The sequence below is a fragment of the Myotis yumanensis genome, unplaced genomic scaffold (genome assembly GCF_028538775.1).
Source record: "Myotis yumanensis isolate MYYU_CA2020_CCGP unplaced genomic scaffold, mMyoYum1.0.hap1 SCAF_15, whole genome shotgun sequence".
NCBI classification, from domain to species: Eukaryota; Metazoa; Chordata; class Mammalia; order Chiroptera; family Vespertilionidae; genus Myotis; species Myotis yumanensis.
The window spans coordinates 39,880,237-39,898,817 of record NW_027223766.1 but is presented as its reverse complement, the minus strand read 5'-3'; the positions used below and the strand labels follow the sequence as shown (position 1 = coordinate 39,898,817).

The 18,581-nt window shown below is 32.3% G+C and overlaps 1 protein-coding gene across 1 annotated transcript in view; it reads left to right on the top strand.

The window, feature by feature from the left end:
- RIMS2 (regulating synaptic membrane exocytosis 2) overlaps positions 1–18,581 on the top strand; it is a 353,913-nt gene that overhangs the window by 238,341 nt on the left and 96,991 nt on the right. Inside the window, 1 exon segment of the mRNA XM_070392355.1 lies at positions 7,587–7,687. Within this exon segment, the coding sequence (XP_070248456.1) occupies positions 7,587–7,687 (101 nt within the window).

Below are 18,581 nucleotides of genomic sequence, written 5' to 3'. Positions count from 1 at the left end.
TACAAAGAAAATCAAATCTATTTTCTCTCATTCCAGATATGTCCGTTTCTAATGACCACTGTTGAAAATTCATCAAAATTAATCAATTTGGAAATAAGTATCCCTCAAAATTGGTGTATCTTAATTACACAGTTAGGGTTGTTCACACTTCATTATTTATTTATTTTGTTAATCCTCACCCCAGGATATTTTCTCTTTGATTTTTAGAGAGAGTGGAAGAGGGAGGGAAAGACAGAGAGAAACACGGATGTGAGAGAAGCACATCGATTGGTTGCCTCCTGCATAAGCCATGACCAGGGCCCAGGCCAGGGAGGAGCCTGCAATCAAGGCACTTGCCCTTGAACCCAGGATCCTTTGGTCTGCAGGCCAACGCTCTATCCACTGAGCAAACCGGCCAGGGCAAGGTTGTTTACACTTTAAAAGCAAATGCTTCTGTTTGCTCCAGTACTAGTATGGGTATAATTTGGCACATAATTTATCATTATTCACAAACTTATTTCCATACTTCTCAATTTAACTTGTTGCAATATTTGTTATTCTCTGTATTACGTCTCTTTTTAACAAATAATTTAGCTAACAACGTGTACTTTTTATTAAGTTCTAGTATATAATAAAGTTTAGTGTAAAATATCAGAAAATTCATTATAGGCAAGTGATTGTGAAGAAATAATCTTAACGTAACTATTAAACAGTTTCTTGTGTAGTTTCTTAAGTTCCACATCTGAAAAAACTAATATGGAAGATCTTATAACATGCCAGGTCACTTTTTGTACTTACGGTAAATTAAGTAATAAATGATTGCACATTTGCATTTTTGAAATTATTTAACATTTACTTTCAAATTATAACAAAAATATAAGGTTTTCAAACTGGATAATTTGTCATATTTCACATAATCATTACATTTTGTGATTTTTTAAAATAACATTTTTCAGTTGAATAAGGTATAATCATTATGGATGTTTCATAAGCTCTGTCTTAACCCAAATAAAAAAACAATCGTGTTTATACTTACTTCCAATAACTGGTGATGAATGCTAACACTCTGATGTATAAGCCTTAAATCTTTTCCATTCTATCTCTTTGTCTTTGCATAGGTTATGTACATATATATTTTATGAATAGTTTTTTTAAAGTATGGTTTATAAACGATAGTACTATATCTATCATTTAATCTGTTTTAGAATTACTTGCAATGTCTTTATTTTATGTAATTTTCATATGTGAACGTACATGCACACTACACTCATCATTTTTCATGGCTGCATAGTATTCTGCAGATATACCATAAGTACAATTAACTAATTCCCTGTTATTAGACATTTATAGTTTCTTTTCCCAAGCCTTCATTATTATCAGGCAATGGTACAGTGAATGTACTGGTATGTACATCTTTGCACACTGATTATTTATTTAGGAAAGATCCTTGGGAGTAGAATTTCAGGTTAAAAAATATGACCACTGTAAAAGTCTCTTGATACACAGGACCAAATATATTGTATTTTGGAGTAATTTACTTTTTAGCATTGTACATCAGGTACATGGGAAAACATGTCAAAGGCTAATATATGGCTGTCAATCTGAAAAATAATTTTTTATAGTTATTAGATATTGAAAAAATAAGATATTCAGTAAAATCAAGGACAATATTTTCTTTCTGAATTGCACTGCCTTTGAAAATAAGATTATAGCTTGACCAAATATTAGATTCATACCTATTTAATGAGTCATTTCAGCAATTTCTATTCTTATTCCTGTGACTATGGAAAAACATCAGTAAGTTGTTTTTATAGTCTACGCTACTGAATCTAGAAAATAAACATAAATAGCCATGTGTCCTCCTGTGTAACTGTCACCTCTAAATGAGCCAATAGCAGCATACACTGATTTTATGTTTTTCTTCATTGCATTTAACTTGGCACTCACCTAAATGGTGACTACATGAATTTGGCCATTTTAACTGTTCATTTGGAATATCTTATTTCTGTCAATCTCATTATTATTGCCTACAATCTTGTTTTGTTTTGTACCTTTTCCACATTGTATTTTCTTAGAAGAAAAGTTTGTAAAGTAAGATTCAATAAGGTAGGGGAGGGTGGGGGTAAGGGAGAGAGATCAACCAAAGGACTTGTATGCATGTATATAAGCCTAACCAATGGACACAGACACCAGGGGGTGAGGGCATAAAGGGGGGGATGGGGGGAGAAGGGCACATATGTAATACCTTAGTCAATAAAGAAAAATAAATAAGTAAAATAGAAAAAAAAGATTCAATAGGATAGTTATCAAATGTAATTTTTTTCCTCCTCAATGGTTTGGCAAGAAATACTTAATTTTTAAAATATGCTTCTACTATGTAAGTAGTATACTTTTGTAGTTTCAGTCAGAAAAATGCTACAGATAATATTTTGTTTTATGTTCAGATTACATTTATTATAAATATGTTTTATGCAAATCAATTAGATTTGTTAAGGATACACTGTATAGTGTGATCAATTCAAATAGTTCAACAGAAGTTTTTGTTGGAAATCCTTCATTATTAATTAAAACTTAATACTGCACAAATGCTTTTAATTCTTAAATTTAATTGGAAAACAAATTTAACATGTATCTTTTAAAAGGTTAAAATTTATAATAAATCCAATTATAAAATGCTAACATTTACTGATCATTTTACAAGTTCTCGATATATTATTTTTAAATATAATAACATAAATTTGTTTTCTAATCTCAGATTGTTTAGAGGCACATGTTAGTTTTGTGAAGACAAAAAAACAAAGAAAAAGGAATTACAGATAGGGTTATTTTCCTCAGAAACTCTCATGATAAATTTTTTTTATCTTAGTTAAAGGAAAACTTTTTCTTTAGCTGACACTGTGTATTTACCTAGAGATAGAAAAGGATGGGTAGGGGAGAAGGGAGGATGTTTAAAACTTATTAAATTAGCTATGAAAATGTGGGGTACTAACTGGTGTAGTTTCTGGATTTCAGTAAGATTCATAAGCTTAGACTTCCATGATGTCTGTGAGTATAGGTTCACTCATAATTTTCTGAATTTTAGAGTTCTTTCTTGGAGCGTTGGTATTAGGTTTAAGAGATTTTTCTCTTGAGATCCCCAGATTTGAGCATTTCATTTAAGATCACAAGTGTCATCTTCTGATCACTACTGTTCAGCCTCATGGTGAAATGACTTCCAAATCGGTGTCCCCACTTCAAAGAATTTGGGGCGTAAAGCTGCTTTGGGACCGCAAAAGCTGTACGTGTGTGTTGGTAAAGCAAACAAGGCTAATTCTGTGTGGAGAGTACGACAGAGCTCCCTGAATGTGTCTGATCTTTGCGGCACACGTTGGAAGTGAAATCTAAATAACCACTGGCTTGCTGCTTGTTAATCTGCCCATTTTCTACTTCATGTCTAGATACAAAATTCACCCAGAACTAAATGTTTAAAATAACCATTGATTGGTTTAAGCTTATTGACTTAAGAACAAATAAAATTCTTAAATGGCGTATTTATATCAAAGTAAATAGATACCAAATATGTGATATGATTTTAGAAAACACATTAAATCAGAATCAACAAAATATTGTTTTTTTTTAAATTATGTGACATAGAATGGACTGGTGTTTCCAATTTGAGAAGAACATTTTGAGAGATTTATGAATTTCAGCATATCTACATTTGATTTTTCTTTTTGTTACCTGCCTTAAAATATTTAGAGTGGAAAAAGCAAAGCCTTTTAATTTAAATTAGCATTATTAGGAAAGCCAATCAAACAGTTTGAATATTATAATTTAATACACTTAAATAGATTATTCCCTCAGCAAATAGACAGAAATATATGCAAACTTTTATTGTAAATGGCTTTGTCCAAGAAGTGTGATTGTCCCATTAACTTCTTAATCACTTTTATTATAATTTGAAAAGGTTTTGACATTTGATGCTGAACATATAATGACTAATTTTTAGCATGCTCAAATTAAAGGATCAAATGAAAGTACTAATATGTCTTTTGTGATAAATGTAGTGTTAACACATATATAAGAATGTGAATTTTAGAAAATCCTAGGTAAATTTACCCTCTAAACTTGTAAGCCAGTATTCCCCACAGTGTATTTTTGCCATTGTTATAGCAAGATATTAACAGATACTAGGTGAGGGAGTAGATTCTGTGATCAAATGATTATTCTTTATTGTAGAATTTTTAGGACCTTTTGTATGCACATTTGCAGTGTAAATCTGAAAGATAGGATAGTGAACAAAAACCCGCTCTTTAACAATTTCACTTATTTTCCTTTTCTATAAGTACAGCATTGGACATCGGAGCTGAAAGTTTAGAAATTATGTATTTCATCCCCTAGCCAGAGAATGAACAGCTCTTTTTCTTGCAATGATTTCTCTAAATTGCTTTTTCATTCCTCAGGGAAAGAAAAAAGAAGACTGAGTTTGGTTGAAACCAAAATAATGTTGTTGAAAGTATTATTTCTAGGTCATTTTTCCTTAGGAAAGAAGACCAGCAAAGAAAAATGAACTTGCTGGTGAAGAATGTTTTATGATGGATCTCGTTATCAATAGGATACATTCTTCTCCAAAGATATTATTGTTTGTGGAGTGTTTTCTTTATGAGAATAGGTTGATGACATGTAGAAAAGAAATGGAATGGAAAATGTCATCTGAGCCTAACAGGCATGTGGGGTTACTCTCCTAAGGATTAGCATCATAGGAGAATTTTAAGTTGTAAGTTACATGTATATTTACCCAAGTTTGCTGACTATATATTCTCTAAGGTGGTCCCTTGATATTACATCGGTTAAGGCTCTAACAGTATTTTTCCATTTAGGACCATCTATAGACGATGATTGAGTCCAGAGTTGAGAGATGTGTTTGAGATTGGAATTTAGTTGAGAACACATTTGAGAGGTTAAGATGCAAACTCTACTTACAGATTAATATCTCTCTTATACCTCCCAGTTACCTGTTACATGTAAGTGATAGATCATCATAAAACCACGATTCTACAAAATCTGTAAACCATTACTAAGCAATATTAAACCAATATACTTTAACACAGGGGTCCCACAAACTGTGGCCCACAGATCAAATCCAGCCTGCTGCCTGGTTTGTAAATAAGGTTTCATTAGAGTACAGCTGAATTCTTTTGTGTAGGCATTGTCTGTAGCTGCCTTAATGTTACATGGCAGAGTTTTGACAGAAATCATACGGCATGCAAAGCCTAGGATATTTACTGTTGGGCCCTCTACAGAAAACATTTGCTAGCTCCTCCAGCATATAACCCATACTACCTAGTAATCAGAAAGAATCTAATGTAGCTTCATCAGAGGTTGATGTTCAGAAAATAGGCTAAATACCAGAAAAGTCATATATTTGTATGTGTGTGTGTATGGATCTGTATGTATGTGTATGTATATATGTATATATAAATTGTATTTAAACTTTTGTCAGTTGCTGCTATTCATATTTAAAATACTATTTTCAAACTATAATATCAAAATGAAACATTCTAAAAAAAAAACTTCCCAAACTCTCAATGTAGTTAATATTTTTAGTATACATATTTTTCGATGCCTGGATTGCATCCCTTGCTCTTGGATAAAATAAACAAGTTTTATCTTATATCTTGAGAATACCTCCTGAGGTACAAGCAATTCTAAACTTGTATTTTAATCAATTAATAGATATGATACTTGACTATATTTCACATTCATGTCATAGAGGCACTCAATTGATGTTATGTGTCATTCAGTTGATGTTAACATGATATGTTTATTCCTATTTTATAATTTGACACATAGCATAATCAATTTTCAAATTTTTATTAAAATGTATCTCTTAAAATGAACTGATTGCCTCACTTTATTGAATAGTTTATTTAAATTTGCTGTTATACTTAAAGGTCATATAATGTAAAGTCTTTATACATTACTTTATTTAAGATTTTCTTAGTTCTCTTTGAAACTTTTTCCCCTCTTTATATTATTTAATTAATTGATTTCTGCTTAAAATTAGTTACTATCAAGAACTATCAGATATCTAATTTTTTTAAGAATGAATATGAAAATGCCTACCTTTAAACAGGCACATTTTTATCCAGATATCTTTTTTTTATTTTTTTTATTTTATTGATTTTTTACAGAGAGGAAGGGAGAGAGATAGAGAGTTAGAAACATCGATGAGAGAGAAACATCGATCAGCTGCCTCCAGCACATCTCCTATTGGGGATGTGCCCGCAACCCAGGTACATGCCCTTGACCGGAATCAAACCTGGGACCTTTCAGTCTGCAGGCTGACGCTCTATCCACTGAGCCAAACCGGTTTTGGCTATCCAGATATCTTTATTGCAGTTTAAACTTATGATCTTAAGCAAGGGGTATCTATGAATATGTTTACATTCCTACCTACACTCAGTGCATGTGCATTTACTTGACAACATTTTATTATAGTTACCAGCCTACTAAGCTATGATTATTTTTCCCAGTTTGAAAATTTGTAGTATACAATTGAGATTTTGTTTTTATTTGTTTTTTTTGAGAAATGGAATCTTTAATAATAAAAGTGTAATATGCTAATTAGACCAGACGTCCTTTTGGACGTCCTTCCGGATGACCTTCCAGACAAAGCCGCGGCAGGCGGGGGTCCTGGCCATCATGGCGGCGGGGGCCGAGGCAGCCACCGCGGCCATGGCAGGGGCTGAGCCCCTTGCACAATTTTCGTGCATTGGGCCTCTAGTTTTCCTATAAAATGTCTAATAAAAATCACAAATATACTTTTAAAGCACTTTCTTTATATTTGCTAAAATTTGCTAACAGAACGTAGTTCTTGTCCTAACAAAAGTTTTTAACGACTCCCCCTGACTGATGTGTCTTGATGTGTCTACCTATTGTAGAGGGCATTAATCTCATTGTAAAAGCTTACCATCTCGCTCTCTCACCTCCTCACTTTTTTTCTTTTTCTGAAATGACTTCAGTAATACTCTGTGCCTTCACTGTCATGATTTCTTCTGAGTAGTAGTATTCTGAGTGCTTCTTTCTTGATCCCAGTTCTTGAAAAATCAAGTTCAAAATAAAATTGATAACTGCATCCACATGTATGCTAGGGCAACCTGTTTTAATACATGGGCTAATCTTGTTAAATTAGCCCAATTGTAAAATTGTATTTGAAACCAATTAAACTTACAACTTTTCTCCAGTAAATCAATCAAGTCTTGATGTATTATAATCCAAAGCTTTTATAATAGTACAATTGTCAAATCTATGTGCTGTCAAATCTATATTCCTTGACCTACATGTACCAGAAAGTGTTTTCTATCTAGTGAAGATTTGTTTGTCTTTTGTTTAAATTCATTTACATTTTCTTCAGATTAAAATTATTTAATATATTTCATAATCATGCTTTTATTTGCAAAATTGCATACTTTAAATATACCTAAAAGTAATAAATTTAATTTGTATATATTACCTTGAATGACAGTAATATATCAGCCTAGCAATTCTTCTTTTATACGTCCTGTAACTAGGGCTCACAAATAAGACCTGAACATTAATTTTATGGGTTTTTTTCTACTCGATAGGTGCTATGGATATAGAGGAGAGAAATCGCCAAATGAAAATTAACAAATACAAACAGGTAGCCGGATCAGATCCCAGACTGGAACAGGATTACCATTCAAAGGCAAGACATTTTTCTTTTTAAAAGTTGTAAAATAATCAATCATATGAAACTATTAGATTCTTTTAAACAGCTGAATGCAGATTAGTGAGACATGAACATATAATTCAATAGCCCCATGATATTATTAAATGCTGAAATTTATTATATATGTGTATACCGACTTTTAGGTATAGAATTTGCCTTATATTTTTAAAAAATAATTTTATAATATAGGATATTAAAGGAATGAAACTCATAGATGGTCTGAAAAATAATTATTTTAGAATTTTTCATTTTACAAAACCTATAAAGGTTCTAACACCCTCAAAATATTTAAGAACTATTATCTTCTTACTGTTTTCCTACACACAAATGGAATTTTTTGATTTTATAATATTTTAACTGAATCTGGTTTATAAATGAGGTAATAGAAAAAAATACATACTCATGAGGTGGTGTAAAGAGTTCAAAAGGTTTTTTAGCAATAGTCTTTTTAAACTACTTTTTGGGAATAAGTTGAGGTATGAGGTTTACCAAGGTAGGAAAAAAGTATTTCATTGCTCTTGCTCTTTCTTCATTGCCTTTATATTTTCAAAATATTTTAAAGTTCATGATATCATTAATGGCCAAAGCCATGGAAAAACTTGTTCTAACGTACCTATTTAAGAGTTAATAAAGGAATGAAAATCACAAACCTTACTCATAACATTTAGTGAATATGTATTCTATGATTTGGTAATTTAATCATTGCAATCATGTCATATTTGTGGTTTATTTATCTGTGTGATAGAGAAAAGCAGTTTGGATTTTTATATACTTACATATATTTTATATTTACCTTTTAAACCTTGAGTTTCTCTCCATTATACTCCATTCTTTGGTAAAGTCAAGAATTAAGTAAACATGTGCATATGTGATAAGTAGAAGGAGTTTCTAGATTCTCCACTATATAACCTGGAAGAGGCAGAGATTCTTACATCAACATCATCTTTCAAGCCACAATCTCTTCCTCAAATACTGACACAGTGAACATAAGATTGTTCATCACAAAATTCTGGTGTGCTGGAAATGGCACAGCCTAAAGCCAGGAGGGGTAAACTTAAGACAAACAAAAATAGCCTTGCCTTTACTCATTGGGTTCTAAACTTCTAGAAATGGTTCTCTAAAATAAAAGTATGAATTCCTTGAAATAGGTTTGGTGAATTTCACAGAAAATAGTTTTGTAATGGTATATTTCAGATACATCCCTAACCTTTTGAACTTGATATCAGAAGTGATAGCTCTGCCTTCCCAGGTATTTTTTTTATATTTCTTCCTTGGGCTATATAGGGAGACCTGATCTTATGTGGCCTCTTATGCTCTAATCTCTCATTCATTTCATATAATCCTAAGACCAAGGCATGAAGTCCTAATAAAATAGGATATTAAAACTTTCGTAAACATGTCTTCAGATAACACAAATTTATTTTATTTGCTTGTTTATACCCCACGATACTTCAGGAATGTAGGTAATTTTTAAAAATACATATAAAACTTTCAATAGTGTTGTCAATGAAGAAATGAATGTCAGGAGAAAATGAAGTCAAGACAAGACAAGGTAAAGTTTATGAGCAAAATGCAATGTGAGATCTTATATACCTGCCCTGTGTGGAGCTCCTACTTTGACCATGAGCTTCCCAACAAGCAGCAAAGGCAGAAAGAGAAACTGGGTTGGTTGTATGATTTACATAGTTAAATGCAATAGAAACAAGTCCCTTAAAAGCAATCGCAATGATAATTACTGTGGATACATGACAGGAATTTCTCACAGGAGGATTGACTAAAGAGTACTATAGGCATGACTCAAAATATTTTTCAGAAAAACAAGTTTTGATTCCATTCCAATATATAAATAAATGAATGTCTGAGGCTTCAAGCTTACATAACTTTGACACTATTTATTGTAGGCTAGAAAAAATGTAAGTCTTGGCAAAGGACTAATTATACTAAGCAATATAATTTTCTAAACATCTTCTGTGGCTGTGGTTTTCAAAATGGTTTTCCTGGTGAATCAGCATCACCTGAGGACTTTCAGTATGTAATTCTCTATAATTATAGATGGTTCGTCATCAGTTAAGAGCACATATAGATTTGGTTATTATTAATTTCCCTACTAACAGTTCCTTAGATTAAAATTCTCAACAGCATTCTTTTCTTTTTAATTATGGATATTTAGCGTTATATTTTCATTCTTTTCTTCCTTATTTTGATAACAAGTGCCAATTAAAAGCTTGTTTTGAGCTAAGTACATTTAATACATTAGATCTAATTCTTGAAAAAAATCATTTAACAGATGAGGGAACAAAGATATAGAAAGTTTATGTAATCTATCCAAATTTACATGGCCTCTAAGTCATGGAAAGTATTATCTGTAGCTAACCTGCTTTTCAAATCTGAGACACCTGAGATTGCATCCGAAGCCTCCGACATGTGGATCACATGCTGTTCTCCTGAGCTGTGTTCCTGAAATGCCAGTGAAGCTGTCAGGGAGCGTTGGTGTGATGTCATCAAGTGTTAGCGAAGTTTCTTTTTTAACTACACCCTCCACATTTTGCATGGCATTGCCTCCCTGCAATTTGCAAGCTTCTGACTGAGAGTTTGTAAGCAACGCTTATTAATTTTCTAAAAATCTCTTTAATAACTCACCAGGCAAGCATCTCTAGAGAAATACCTATTGTCACTGTCATCCTAAGAATATTTTAAGTATATTAGGAAATAAAAAGCAGAGCATCTGTATTGAATAAGAACAGCAAACGGCATTTTCAGATATGATTTCTATTTAATCAGTGGATGACTTCTTGATTTTTTTCCCCTCAAAACAGAATTTAACTGTGTAGCCAATGCTTCTTGCCTGTCTATTGCATTCTCCTTATCTATTCTACTCTTGGCAGATGTTCAAAGATCAACTTTTATTTTTTCTATAAAACCAACATTCTCTGCTCTTCATTGGTTCAGAAAAATGGAATTTGTCTATTAAATTTAACAGAACAAATATAATTCAGCATAGACCAACTACCCTTCTACAAGTTATATAATGATTAATTAATATAATTAGCAATAATTGAAAATCAAACCATGCAGATAGTATATCTGCAAATTGATATGGGGAATTTGATCATTTTATTTTGAATATGATTTTTACTTTTTACATTAGCCATATTTGATATTTTAAAATTATCTCAGAATCTGTTTTTAAAAGGGTAGTCCATAACATTTCAACAGAGACTGCTATACAATTCATTGGTACAGTATTTGGAACTCAAAGCCTATTTCTCTGTAGAACCCGTGCCCTATATAAAATGGCAATAATATTCCCACACTTAGATTATTACTTTCTGAGTTCTTATTTACCTCTCTAGAATTAAGTAGTACAGCCCTAAATTGCTTGGAACTTTTCAAGGTGGACCATATGTCCATGCTAATTCATTCAACCCATAATCTCATATATTGAGTTACCTCTGTGGGATCAGACAACGATGTAGCAAAAGGAAGGACAGGTGCATACCCCATCCTAGGCACTGTCACCTCTTCACCCAGGCTCTCTGTCTTTTAAGGGCTATTTACCAATTTCAGAGGCATGTTAGAAGGAAAGCAGTCAAACTAATTTACATTAAAATATGCATAAAACAACACACAAATAGTTTTATGTGTTTTTTTCTAAAAAACACACCTCCTGGAAATAAAAATAAAACTCACATGATTGAATTGTAGGCCATATCAATATACCAAAAATTTAAACAGGTAAAGACAAAGTATATTGGGCAAGTAGATAGCCACTGTTGACTGAGCTGCCCCCTTTATTAGAGCTTACTCTCCTCTCAACACTGAGAATGCACATTAAATGCCAACCTTAAGTGCTTTACATTGACTTTCAAAACAGCCAGTAGGGACATCAGAGAGGGGAGAGGAGACAGGTTGGGGCTCAGTAGGAGTGGCTGTTTATAGGGATGATGTTTAGAATTCAGTATCATCAGAGTGTCCCAGCAGTACATTAAGTGTAGCTTGGAGTCAAGCAAACTCCACCTGGTGACTTTGGATAGGTTTTTAAAATTTATTGAACAAGACTTTGAGATCGGTGTCATAGGGCAGTGAGTAGGGTGAAATGAGATTATGTATATCAATCGTTTAGCATTTAGTAGAATGCTCAATAGATGGTGTAGCTAATATTTGTTATTATTATTATCTTATAATAACATCAAGTAGGCACCAGAAATTAATATGATGAGGTCAAAAGATATGGTAAAGAAATAATTGAACTAATTAAAAGGATTTCAGTGTAACTCAATTATTATTGAATGTTTCCTTTAGTCTCAAAAAGATTCAAGCAACGTAGATCTAAAAGGAAAAATCAAATTTAGGGGAAAGAATTTGTGAATCTTCGAGGGATATGGAGATTTAAAATAATAAAAGGAGAGTGGAACATAATATGTGATGAGAAATTACAAACTAAATTACTGAAATTGAGTAATTATGTTACCACGGTTGATATTAAACATGCCTGGCCCTTGTGAAGTGGTTAACAGGTACACATGTGGGTATGGGGATTTAACAGAAGTGCAGTACTCCTTATTAGCGGTAACATAAACTGATCAGAAAAACCAAAAGACTAAATTTATATAAAGCAAATTTTAAAATTTAGATTGGATGGCTTTATACAAATTACTAAGAAGACACATGAAAATAAAGGCATTTATAAAAGTGAAGAAATGAAAGATATGCTATAATTTTATAGCAGTGATTGAAATAAAATGTTAGAGAGAAAAAAAATATTTGCCTAAGCAGCAAAGTTGAGTTACTGGTAGCATATGACACCTTCCAATAACATTCTGGGTGAGCTGGGCTAGTGCCACTGGAGAGAAATCTACTGCAGCCTCAGTTCTCAAGCTGCCAAGAGACCCTGATATTCACATAAAACAGTCACCATGGTGCCAGTGTTAGACCGAACCATCTGATGAATAGAAGTGGAGAATTCTCATAGGCGTGAGCTCCATAACCCAGGTCCTGCAGGATTAGCTTAAGATGTCCTTAGAAGTAATGAAGTGTCCTTTTTTGGAATAGGTTGTCTACTGTTTCATGAACAGAGGGAGGATTCAGATTTTCAGAAAAATTCCTGCTGGACTTAGTCTAGCCAGGTATCTAGCAGAAAGGTTTCAGTTTTATAAAATAAGAATTAAGATCACCTACTCATAGTTTTCAGCCCAAACCAGGTCAAGAAACCTTACCAATCAATCTTAGTGGCCGCACCAGGGTTTCTAAGCTTCAATTCTACTTAGTAAAATTTTTCTGCTGTTGTGTTTATTTCTGCACAATCCTGCCGTCAGATAGCTTCATGTTCTGTAGCAAAATCTCAAGAGAACCCAGCCTCCACGCCTTTAATTAGTCGCCTGCTATGTACTTTTTTACATCATTCCAAGGTTGTTCCTTTACCAAGTTTATTTATGAAGAGAAATAAAACTAGATTTTAAAATCTAGATAATTAAACTATTAAGAGTTACAATATGGTCCTAGAAGCGCAAGAGATATTAGGGCTAATCCTTATCATGACCTGATTTTAAAACCTTTAGTCTCACCTACAAAATCAACAAGTGCTAATTAAAAGTGAGTCATGGATTAAATGAAAAACTAGATAAGGTCATATTTTAAAAGACTTTAGATCCTATTTTCTCTCTTCTGAGGTTTTTTTCTTATTCCTGTTTGTGAAAGTAGATTTCTCATTCATTAAATTCACAAAACTAGAATTAAAAAGTAACTAAAAATTTTCCATATGGATTTATATAATTTCTTGATTTATCTTTGAGATAACTAAAAGAAGGGATGATCAATATATCAAGGGAGGAATAGCTGTTGTAAGTTTAACTTCTTGCTATTGGTGGGCATTACTGTAACCATAGCAGCAACCACATTCACAGCACAGCTTCTGAAATCTACGTGACAGTAATAGAGATATAGAGGCAGTTTTGTTCATTACTCTTCAGCTTATTTTCAGTGATTATGATTAAATATAGACTACAGAGTAGTATTAAAAGTGTGGACTCCGGAACCAACTGCCAGAGTTCAAATCTTACTTCTGTGACTATTTATATGACCTTGGGCAAGTTAATTAACATCATTGTGCCTAGATTTCTTATTCTATTGGACATGGTGATCCTAGTACCTACCTCATAGGATTGTTTTCAGGGTTAAATCCATTTATATATATGTATAACTCTTAATCAAAGTTTGGAATATAATAAGGAATAATTAAATGTTAGCTGTAATATGATGGTGTTGATGATGATGATGATGATGATGGGAAAAGAAAAATTGTTAAATTGTTTCCAACAGATAAACACTCATACCAAAGTCCTTGGGGGTTCAGGCCTATATTTTTTTCCATCAACAATCTATTAGATATTGAAGGTAATCCTAAAAATATGTGGGTAGAAAGAGAAGAAATGTGTAAAAATTAATGATAATTTTAAGTCTAAAAATTTATTTGAGTTGTCTTCTTTCTATCAGTTTAGTCAACTTTTTATCTACCCCAAGTAATTATTCTTAACATTTCTACTCTCTAGCAAGCTGATAGTACTTCAACTTTAATTTAAAGAGAGATAATTATATTTACACGTAATTTACACACACACACACACACACACACACCCTAAAGCTTTGAGCCAAAGCAGAATTTCTTCCATATTTAAGCTGATAGAAGCAACAACTATTCACTTCCTTTTTGTCTCACAATAATACAAATATACCTTGCTTTATGTTAAAGATCTACAGTTAAAATAATATTAATGGAATTTTAGAAATTTTATAGTTTTATATGTGATTAATCTTTGAACGTAATAGATTCTAACTTCAGGGTTGTTTTTTTTCCCTTTAATATTTTGTATTAGTTTGCCAGGGCTGCCATAACAAAATGCCACAGACTATGTAGCTAAAACAATAAAAGCTAATTTTCTTGCCGTTCTATAGAGGCTAGAAATTCAAGATCAAAGTGTTGACTGGTTTGGTTTCTTCTCAGACCTTCTTGGTTTGCAGATGGCCACCTACTGGCTGTCTCCGCACATGGTCATCCCTCTGTGTGTGTCTGTGTCCTAATTTTCTTTTCCTCTAAGGCAGTGGTTCTCAACCCTCCTAATGCCACGACCCTTTAATACAGTTCCTCATGTTGTGGTGACCCCCCCAACCATAAAATTATTTTTGTTGCTACTTCATAACTGTAATTTTGCTACTGTTATGAATCATAATGTAAATATCTGATATGCAGGGTGTATTTTCATTGTTACAAATGGAACACAATTAAAGCATAGTGATTAATCACAAAAACAATATGTAATTATCTATGTGTTTTCCGATGGTCTTAGGCGACCCCTGTGAAAGGGTCGTTCAACCCCCAAAGGGGTCGAGACCCACAGGTTGAGAACCGCTGCTCTAAGGACGCCAGTCATACTGGATTTGTGCCCACCCACATGACCTGTTTTTACCATGTCTCCGAATACAGTCACACTCTGAGGTACTAGGAGCTAGGACTACAACATATGAATTTGGGGGTACATAGTTCAGCTATAACATATCTCTACAAAGTAATTATTGGTATTTTAAATATTCACTTTCATACATTATGAAAGCATATTTGATTATAATGTGAATATTGATTCTTAGGTAAATACATTATTTCAAACTTTTTGATTTCTTAAAATGTCGTTATTTCTCTCTTTTGATTTTTCCAACTACATTTTCTCATGTCCTAGCAGATGGAATATATTTAGTTTTGTGTTTGCAAGTTTATTTTTCTTAATTTGAAATACGATTTTCTTATTCTTAATTTTATGGGGACTTTTAAGCATTGGTCATTTTTTTTACATGTATTTGTGAATTGCTACCATAAAAACACATCATACCAGGAAATATATAAAAGATATTTATTAATGATAAGAAGTCATTTGAGATGACTAAGGCAACACCTTATGTGTTAAAGAATACTATAAAATTGCAGGAGAAATTTTAATTTCTTTTTTAGTAAATATAATGTTACTAAACATTGACAAAAGAAAGAATTTTAAAGTTGCATTCAGCCACCTGCTGGTAAAAAGGTCAATCTATGGACAATAGCTGCTGTTGGCAAGAGCAATAATTTTTTACTGTATATTGCCTAAGGACACACAGAGGAAACAATTTTATTTTACCTCCAGCAAAAAAGAAAATTATGCATTGATCTTTGCTTTCATCAAGCCTCCAGGGTTACTGGTTGCTAACAACTAGAATACCCTACAGGGGATACAAGGGATGAATGTTATTGGTCACTAAGAGGAGCGAGATATTGCTTTATAGAATCAAGAAGGATATGGAAAATAAGGAAGGAAAAAATGTGATAAATAGGGCAGAAACATTCTTTTCTAACTCAAATGTTATATAATCTAAAAGGATTAAGTATAGACAAAAATTACAAGTATAAAACTATTGAAAACAACAGAAATGTGAAAACTTACAGACCTTCTGAACCCGTGGCATTTATCACCTCCTAAAATACATATATTACATCTTATATGGTAATTATTTGCTTATTTCTTGTCCTTTGGGTTAAAATATGTACTTTTTGAGAATAGGGACTGTATTTTATTCATATTTGTCATCTCTCCAGGGCCAAGCATTTTGCTTAAAGGTTTTAGAGCAGGTGAATATTAAACATTTTTGTACCAAGGTAAGAGCAAGATATGAACTTCAGGGGAAAGTTTAGGTAGGTTATTGCATGAGTCAGAAACAGATTTTCTAATGGGCATATGATTAGGTTTCTGTCTAGAGTTAATCACAATCGAAAGAATGCTGAGAAATGGAGGATGTGGGTTCTAATTCTGATTCTACCACTTAGGTGATAAGACTTTGGATAAATTTCCCAGTAGTTCTTCACAGCCCACCTTTTTTTGTGTACAAATTGAAGGAACCCTGTGATATGTGCTATGGAAATATATGGTTCTTTGGAGGCTGCATTGAAAAACGTCACTATTCACACTTTGGTTTTAGGCAACCTCATCATTAATTAAGCAACTCATTTAATCTCATAGCCTTGTCTTTAAAATTAGGTTTAAGCTAGGTTTTTTTGTATTTCATTTCCTTCATCTAATGTTGTTTCATTAATTGATTCAATAATCTCTGATCAGTGTCAGGCTCTCTACTAGATGTATTCTCACAGGTGATTGAATTATACATTTTAAAATGAACTTCTGGCTTAATAATTATGATTTAGAGAATCATATTACTTTACATGAAATAATTGGTAGCTAAATTTGAATCAATACTTAAATCAAGACCTTTAACCAATTAATGCAATTAATCAACTAGAACAGTGTGGGGCCATCTACATTGATAATTTCTATTTAATTTGGCTAATTATAACTTGAACATATCTACAGTTTTATTATATGATAGCTTTGTTCATGAGCACAAAATTTTGTTGTAATTTTTCTTCAGTTGGAAAGAAAACAGAGACTATTTATTGGCAAAATAAATTCACTAATGTTTTCCTAAACATGGAGTTTTGATTATTTCTATTTTATCATTTTTGAAGATTGTAAAATGATACTCCAATCGGGAAATAATATAGCTAATCTTGAAATATATCTCATATGAAAGAAGGAACTTTTGGTTTATGATAACTTCAGGAAGTAGAAATATTGTGTGTATGGAATTCGGGTATGGAACTCACCCTACTACATGGGAGTGCCCAGTAATGGTAGTTACTTTTCTTTATTATAACATGTGAGGTAGGGGTAATAAAAAAAAACACCTGACAGCTGAATTCCATTCTGATGGCTGAACTAAACTCACCAGCTCTGTACAGCTCCCTGAGTAACAAAGAAATGGCTATGATTTATGATTAGCCTTTTCAGGTCATTTTCACGACTAGGAGTACTCACAGCAAGGCCTACAGTCTTCAGGGTCCAGTCATATAAGAACATGTTCCTTCCTAAGCCCATTTCCATTTTCTCCCAACACCAAAAATAAATAAATAAAGGATTACCTGAATTCTGAATTGAATGTAAAAAGGCTAGTTTAGGAGGGTATAAAACATCTTGTTATTCAAGTTTATATGATATTGTTTTTTATCATTTTAAAGTTTCACTTGTTTAAAATCTGTCCAACTACAGCTATAGTGGTATTGTAGTGTTATTTTCATGCTGTTTTTATATTCTGATTATACATGTCATTTTAGATAGAATTTTTAAAATTCCAGAAAAGGAATAAAATCTTTATTTTAAAGTATATATGTAAAAAAGAAAACAATATATGACTATTTTAAAAAGAAATTACTTAGGTTCTAAATATGCTTGTCTGGTATCCTATTAAAAGTGAAATTTTTAAATGAAAAAATAGACTTTTATACTAACAAGTTGTATAATGTTAGTCAATTATTTAACTTCGCTGACTTTTAATTTTATCAATAAAATGAGGAAATCAATGCAATATCACATTTGCCTTTAAGATATTGTGATTATTTTTTTTAAATGACTCAGTGGTGAGCAAATAACTAAAAGTATGTTTCAGCACCAAATAACTTTCCTGGGCTTTTTAAAGAAAGGTAGTTATATGAGTCCTCTTTTGTATATCTGAATATATTTTGTAATCTCAGGGCATATTTAGTAACTTTCTCTTTTCTGCAACTCAGAACTGCATAGCTGGAGTGTCTCTGAAGCTGATCAACTATAATTTTATATTCTGGTACTGAAACATAAAGATAAATTAAAAATTGCCAGAGAAATAATCAAATGAATAACAGTAAAACAAAGAACTGAGTGAATGAGGAAGAAATAAAGGAAGGGAGGGAGAAATGAAAACATAAAGAAGAGAGGCTGAAAAGAAAGGAAGGAGGGAGAGAGGAAGAAAGGTATAATTC